The sequence below is a fragment of the Cucurbita moschata genome, unplaced genomic scaffold (genome assembly GCF_002738365.1).
Source record: "Cucurbita moschata cultivar Rifu unplaced genomic scaffold, Cmos_1.0 Cmo_Scf00101, whole genome shotgun sequence".
Taxonomy (NCBI): domain Eukaryota; kingdom Viridiplantae; phylum Streptophyta; class Magnoliopsida; order Cucurbitales; family Cucurbitaceae; genus Cucurbita; species Cucurbita moschata.
Window position 1 is genome coordinate 6,588 of NW_019268617.1, and position 7,880 is coordinate 14,467.

At 35.0% G+C, this 7,880-nt stretch overlaps 1 protein-coding gene across 2 annotated transcripts; it reads right to left on the reverse strand.

Annotated features, from left to right (window-relative positions):
* Positions 1 to 615: 615 nt before the first annotated feature.
* Positions 616 to 6,452, reverse strand: LOC111439674 (cysteine synthase-like). Of its 2 annotated transcripts, XM_023077243.1 has the most exons (12): positions 6,194 to 6,452; positions 6,028 to 6,085; positions 5,084 to 5,142; positions 4,902 to 5,011; positions 4,734 to 4,791; positions 3,492 to 3,755; positions 3,245 to 3,382; positions 2,963 to 3,014; positions 2,803 to 2,882; positions 1,899 to 1,958; positions 1,716 to 1,796; positions 616 to 910 (listed from the first exon to the last, which is right to left on the reverse strand). In XM_023077243.1, the coding sequence occupies exons 3-12, from the start codon at positions 5,120 to 5,122 to the stop codon at positions 821 to 823; spliced, it is 972 nt and encodes a 323-aa protein (XP_022933011.1). In that variant the 5' UTR covers positions 5,123 to 5,142; positions 6,028 to 6,085; positions 6,194 to 6,452; the 3' UTR covers positions 616 to 820. The 2 variants fall into 2 exon arrangements, with proteins under 2 accessions (XP_022933011.1, XP_022933012.1); XM_023077244.1 differs by lacking the exon at positions 6,194 to 6,452 and having other exon boundaries at positions 6,028 to 6,187.
* Positions 6,453 to 7,880: the final 1,428 nt, after the last annotated feature.

A 7,880-nucleotide genomic window follows, 5' to 3' on the forward strand; every position in this document is an offset into this window, starting at 1 on the left:
ACCACTTTTTTTCAATAAAACTTCCAATCAAACGATCACTCTATGGCCTTAGCACAAGTTCAAATAGTAGGCTTTTGGACATAGGTTTTTCAATAACCTCAAATAGCATCGTGTTCTTTCATGCGACTCACCATACCAAGTAAGATATGTTGAGGATTATTGAAATGAGTAGTTCCAAGAGAAAAATCATGAGTTTATAAGAAACACTATCTCCATTGGTGATTAGGCTCAAAGTGGACAATATCATATCATTGAGAAGGTTCGTGATTTCTAACATAGTACCAGAGTCATGCCCCTATTTTAGTCATGTCAATAGAATCCTCAAATGTCGAACAAAAAAGTTATGAGCCTTGAAAGTGTAGTCAAAAGTGACTCAAGAGTCGAACAAAGAACATACTTTGTTCGAAGGCTCCAAAGAAAGGAGTCGAGCCACGATTAAATAGATGCTATTTGAGAGCTCTATAAGCTTCAGGAAAAGTTCTATGATGAAATTTGTTCGAGGGAAAGATAGTAGTCCTACACCATTTAAGAGGAAGATAGTGGATTTATAAGTAAGGAACACTATCTTCATAGGTATGAAGCCTTGTAGGGAAACCAAAAGCAAATCCATGAAAGTTTACGCTCAAAGAGGACAATACCATACCAATGTGAAGGAGTTCGAAATCTCTAACAAAACGTACATCATGCTTCATTATATCATATCTAATTTACATTTTCTACCAGTGATTTGTCTCCAAACAGGAAGTTTGTGTTCTCAACTTATTCTACTATTAAGTCTAGACAGCAAATTAATAAGCAGTTTCCTGATTTATTTGTCTCTTCAGAGGTACTTTATGTTTTCTGCCTCTTTCCTGGCTGCATCAAAGAGTGAAGTCGATAGATACCGCTCGCCGAAGCTTGGAAAGATCACCTGCCAGTAAAAACACTTCAACATTGGTTTGAGTTGAGAGAAAGTTGCAGATATTTGTCAATCCGTTTCAGCCTAGCTACGCAGTTCACATCATATTACATATCACCGTAAGCATACAATTTGGCAACATAACATATTAATAAACATACAACTAGGTCAATCATTATATTACACAAATAATATAATTATGACTATAAAATTTCATGTTAAGTTACATTTAATCATAGTAAGTGATTATAGCATAAACAATCATTAACATTTCTTTTTTCGTATCTTATGCTGGACATACCTGAACAGTGATGGGGAATCGATGGTGGGACCATGAACATGTCAAGCCTACCTCGTAGGCTAGTCTACAGAATCTATAACCTACCTGACGGTGACGGGGCATCAACAGTGGGACCATGAATATGTCATGCCTACCTCGTAGGCTAGTCTACATAATTTATAACCTACCAACGATGACGGGGCATCGACAGTGGGACCATGAACATGTCAAGTCTACCTCGTAGGACAGAATCTATAACCTACCTGAAGGTGACGGGGCATCGACGGTGGGAGTATGAACATGTCAAGCCTATCTCGTAGGCTAGTCTACATCTACCAAATCAAACTCTTTTTAGGCTAAGGCCAAACAGCAAGACAAAAGAAAAAATCATCAATGAGGAGTGCTGAAGAGTTTCAGCTAAAATGCCTCCAACAAAAAAAAAAAAAAAAAAAAAAGAAAATTAGTGAAGAGATGCCTATGAATATTCAACCTTGAACTAAGAATCTATATTAATAGGAGATGGTAACATAGACTTACAACAATCAGTTTTCCTTCATTTTCCGGTCGTTTTGCGACCTTGATTGCCGCAGCTGCTGCAGCACCAGACGAAATGCCCACCTAAAGAGGGAACACAGTTACTTTTGGCATAAACGAACATTTGATTTTCGTACCCAAAGTGAACATAATTTCGAAATGATTCTAAAAGAAATATTAGGATACCAGAAGGCCTTCTTTTAAAGCAATTAGCTTTGCAGTTTCAATGGCTTCCTCACTTGATATCTAACACAACATAAATAGTAGAATGGAAGATTATAAGTTGGAAGCGCGAAAATCGTAAGTAGTTTATGTCATGTGATGGAATTCGAAATGTATTCAAACTTATGTTGAATATCTAAAAGTTAATAACTAAAACGGAATGTTTTAAAGTTTTTAGACGATGACAAAATAAATATACATAAGATTTTTAGCAGAAAGAATTATTGCCAAGAGTTGGAGTTTCAGTAAGAAGGCAACAATTCCAACTTTTCTGTATGAACCTGAACTCTAACCTATACAATCAGCAAACATTACTTGTACAAATCAGGAAAATGCAAAGGATTCCAGAAATATGCTTACAAGATTATAATACTTAGAGGTGTTCTAACGAATATCTTTTAAGTATATAGATGAATCGATACCGGTCTAGTGCAGACACATGGTTAAACATGTCAGAACGGGGTGCTATAATAAGTATCGATTTGTGATATGAACCAAGAGACATCAATCATACAATATACTTCAATCATTAATGAAATACAATAACTCTAAATAACTCTAAATTGTAATCCACCCAAAATTTAAAACATGAAACTTCATTCTTCTTCAATGTGGCATGAATTGAAATATCTTTTGATAATTTCAACAATATTTTCTTCACATCTTCATTGAAGCATATTGTATGATTGATGTCTCTTGGTTCATATCAATTTGCTTAATCTAGTAACTCAAAAGGATGAAAATGAGTGGCTAATTTTGCAAAATTATAAGAGATCAAGCTGCACAGCTCATCTAGATTCTAGCCACTGCCATTAAGATTGGTTTTTTTGACTTACTTGAATAACCTCGTCCAGTTTTTTTGACTTACTTGAATAACCTCGTCCAGCAATTCGACGTCCAGAATCGAAGGTATGATACCAGCACCAATCCCTTGTATGAGATGGCGGCCTTCAAAGCAAGAACATGACAATGTTCAGCACTTGAGGAGGCCAATAAAGAATAGGAAAGGTATATAGCAATGTACTAACCGGGTTGTCCTCCACTCAACACTGCACTTTCAACTGGTTCTATTCCATATACCTACATTTCAAACACTTTTTGAGCCATAGGAATAACTATAAAATTTAGAAAAGTGCTTTTCATGGAATAAAAGCTGTATTAAAGGAACTTTTTGTACGTCTGAAGTCATCTCAAATTCATCCTTAAAACCATTTATGAAAGCAATTTAAAGGACTGCTGCTTTCATGAAAAATGCGTTTTGCTTAAAAACTCTCCTATTTCAAAGGACATCCCAAACTATTTAAACCAACCTTGATTTTTGGGTTCTGCTCCTTAAGGAACTTCCCTGCACCAGTTAGTGTCCCCCCCGTCCCAATCCCAGCCACGAGCGCGTCGACTTTTCCATTTGAATCTTTCCATATCTCGACCCCAGTTGCTTCGTAGTGAATCTAATGAAATTTTTAAAAAAATTAATGAATTATCTTTTCGACAGATCAAAGACTGATACAGGTGCAAACATGGGCTATAATCAAAGGATATATCCCATCAGAAAATTACCATTGTATTGGCAGGATTGTCAAATTGCCTCAGAAAATATCCATTGGGAGTGGATTTTTCAAGATCTTCAGCAATCTTTAGAATTGCATCACCACTCATTTCTGGGTTGGTGACATGCAACTCGGCTCCAAAAGCAAGTAGCAGAATTCTTCTCTCCATGCTGAAAAAAGCTGGCATTACGAGAATAAGTCTGTACCCCTTGATTGCAGCAATCCATGCCAGTCCAATGCCGGTGTTTCCTGCTGTGGCCTCAATGAGAACACTCTTTGACCCCACAAACAAACAAAAAGTCAGTACCCATAATCTCAAGCTTTTGAAAATAGGTAAACTTAGAGATATGAAAAGGTTGAAAGATAAATTTGATAAGTTAATTCAAAATTTAAAAAGCCTTACATATATTTGTTACCAAAAGCAAATATAATAAAGTTACATGGAAGTTTGATAATATACTAAGAAAATAATTGTTAAACACAAATATTCATGTATTGGCAAATGATAAAACAATAAAGAATGAAATTGATATAAAAAATTTATACTTCAAAAAACGTACAAGATCTCACGTAAATATGTATGACTTTCTTTCTATATATATATACAAAATATGTATGGCATTTTGGTGCCTACTGTTACTTGCAGATTGAAAGTGTAATGGCCCAAGCCCACCGCTAACAGATATTGTCATTTTTAGGCTTTTCCTTTTGGACTTCCCCTCAAGGCTTTAAAACGCGTCTGCTAGGGAGAGGTTTCCACGCCCTTATAAAGGGTGTTCCGTTCTAGGAGAGGTTTCCACACCCTTATAAAGAGTGTTTCGTTCTCCTCCCTAACCGATGTGGGATCACAATCCACCCCTCTTCAAGGCCCAGCGTCCTCGCTGACACTCATTCCTTTCTCTAATCGATGTGGGACTCCCACCAAATCCACTCCCCTGGGCCAGCGTCCTTGCTGGCACATCGACTCGTGTCAATCCCCTTTGGGGCTCAGCCTCCTCACTGGCACATTGCCTGTTGTCTGGCTCTGATACCATTTGTAACGGCCCAAGCCCACCGCTAGCAGATATTGTCTTCTTTGGACTTTCCCTTTCGGACTTCCCCTCAAGGCTTTAAAACGCGTCTGCTAGGGAGAGGTTTCCACACCCTTATAAAGATGGTTTCGTTCTCCTCCCCAACCAATATTGGATCTCACAGAAAGAAAGATTAAGAATTGAATGAGTATAACATTTGCTCGTGGCACATTATTATTTACCTTCCCTGGTGTTATAAGGCCCTTATCCTCTGCATCTTGTATCATACTGAGCGCGATCCTGCAATTCAGAGATTTAACAAGAAAACATATAAAAATTCACCATTTTGAACTATCAAAACAGAGATTTTATATTAATGAATTCACTGTATTAATGGAGTATCTATTTACCGATCTTTGACACTCGAACAAGGCTCCATTGACTCCAGTTTAGCAGCAATCTTGGCAAAGCAGCCATCGACAATTTTGTTGAGATAGACCATAGGGGTATTGCCTATTAGCTGCAGGCCAAGAAACCATCCATCAAGAAGAGGAAAAGAGAAAAGACAAACAACCCAGTAAGTAAATATTACTTCAGTGGCATCAGTCTTGATTGCACACTTGTCCTCCATGAGTTCAGTTAAGTTCGTTTCTGCATAAACAACAAGTGAACGAGGGAAAAGAAAAGGGAGAAAAACAGAACAAAAGAAAGGACACAAAATCACATAGAAGTTAGACTTGCTAGCTACAAATTTCTTGTATGGTTAATATAACTAAAAAAACTGAGTTGGCCTAGTGGTCAATAAGAGTCGAAGTTGATAGCAAAGAACTTAGAAGGATTAAGTTCAATCAAATGTAATAGGATCAGTTGATTGTCCCGTTAGAATAGTCGATAAGCCTGCAAGCTAGCTTGGACACTCAAAACTCAATACATAAAATTAAGACAGTAAGGACTTGGAGTATCTGAAGTTAACATTGGAGCAGGTCAGAGCTTTCCAACAATTAATGAAGATAGGCTTTGGGCTAAGGCTAAGACTTCCCAAATGGTGCATAGAAAATACAAGCAGCAACAAAAGAGAAGCAAAAAATTTTGAGCTGAGGAAGTCAACATAATACATAAGGTCGGATGATTGTCCTATTAGAATAATCTACAAACATGCAAGCTAGCTTAGACGCTCAACTCAAAAAATACATAAACTTCTGTGGTTAACATGACTCTGAAAAACCTCCATGATAGTAAGAACTTGGAATATTTGGAGTTGACTTTGGGGGCAGGGCAAAGCTTTCCAACAATTAATGAAGATAGACTTTGGAGTAAGGCTAAGACTTCCCAAATGGTGCATAGACAATACAAGCAGCAAAGGAGACAACATAATACAATCTCGACCCACCAGTGATTTGAAATCAAGCAATTAACGAGAAAATAAACAGAAACCACAATCTCAAAGCACATCATAATTGAAGATCAAGAATAAATCATACGAAGAAACAGAGAAATCAAACTCAAAATCAAAGCAAAACAAGAACAAAGCAGCACCCTCAAAACGGAACAAGGGAAGATCAGTCAATGAATTTGATCTCAATCAACAAACCCACTGCAAGAAAAGAAGGAAAAGGTTACGTTAGTGCATAAAATATTAATAATCTATGGAAAATGGGGTAGCGCGGCTTGGTTAGTCAACGAATGAGGTAAGGTAGCTCACCAATGGAAGTTGAAATCCGAGGAGGAGAGTATTTGGTGGATTTCAGTGGCTAGGCCGCCATTCTTACGCGTCATTGTGCTTCGCAAGAGAAACAAGCGATCAATGTCGCGATCTCCTTCACAAATCTTAGCACATTCAATCCATTCGCAAATTCAGTTGGCAGTTTGCTAATCGAAAATCGAAACGGGATGAGATCGGAACGAAATCGAAAAGGATCGAAATGTTTTGTTTATTTAGCTGTCGAAACGGTCAGGAACTATTTAACAAATACAATATTTTTTTTTGTTTGAATGCGAAAACGAAATAAATAATAACAACACTTTTGACGACGGAATCGAGGGTACCAATGGAGACCGCCATTTTAAACCTATATTTATTAAATTTATTTATTTCAACATAATTATTAAAATTTTAATTTCTTCAAATTATTTTAATAATCTAATTTACTAAAAACCATGCTTTGTTTAGCCTTTCTTGATTTTTTTATTTATTTTTTTTTTTTTTTAAATATAATTAATTAATTAATCGATTGTAATTTATCAAAATACAATTAATTATTTCATTAAGATAAATCAATAATAATCTATTTAGATATATATTTAATTCATTTCAACAAATACAAGTATATTTAGTTAATTATGTTTAGTTAGTTTACTTTAGCTAATTACTTTTTTACTATTGATAATCAATTATTTTGATTATTTAAGGAATAATTATTTAATTCAAATTGATAATAATAAACTAAAATTAGTTAAATATCATATTGTAATAATTATGTAACAACCCTAAAAATAAAAAATAAAAATAAAAATAAGATAATAATAATAAATAAATAATAATAATTAAAAAAAGGTAACCGATTCCTCCCTCCACCAATCTCTCATGTCTCTTCCCAAAATCTCTCCTCAACACCTAACCTTTAATTACGTCTAATACTATTACTCGAGCATTATAAAATATAAAGAATTGAACTTGAAATTGATATCATGGGTTCACGTAGGTTGACTTGGATACATAGAACAAAAATCGAATTTTTATTAAAGACAAATTTGTGACACCAACCTAAGTTAATCAAGTAAGTGGTCATACTATCGGCATGGTTATATTTGATGTTACATGTGCCCTGTAGTTCTACACATGTCATATATATTGATATGTGTGAATTGGCTGTGGATCAATATGCTTATGATATGTTGTGTATATGTTATAATATGTGAATTGTATGATAATACTTACAGCACGATGTGTTTAATGAAATGTTTGAGATAGGATTCTAGAAGGATGCACTAAACGTAATGTAATGATAGGAGTAAGATATGTCCAAGGAATGTTAAGGTTAGGTTACGTATCGTAATGCTATGAATATGAGAGATTGATAAAACAATATGGTCACGATCAATTAATAAAAGAATATGATTAAGTTATGGATAGAAAGGGATAGGATTATGATAGATTGATAGAATGATATTAAGATACGTCCCTTTAACGATATGACTAAGGTACATTCATGCAAAGATACGACTGTGATATGTATAAGAACGTCAAGACTATGTTAAATTAGGAACGACATGACCACGAAGTGTTTACGATATGATACGACATGTGAATGTCAGATATATATATATATATATATATATATATATATATATATATATATATATATATATATATATATATATATATATAT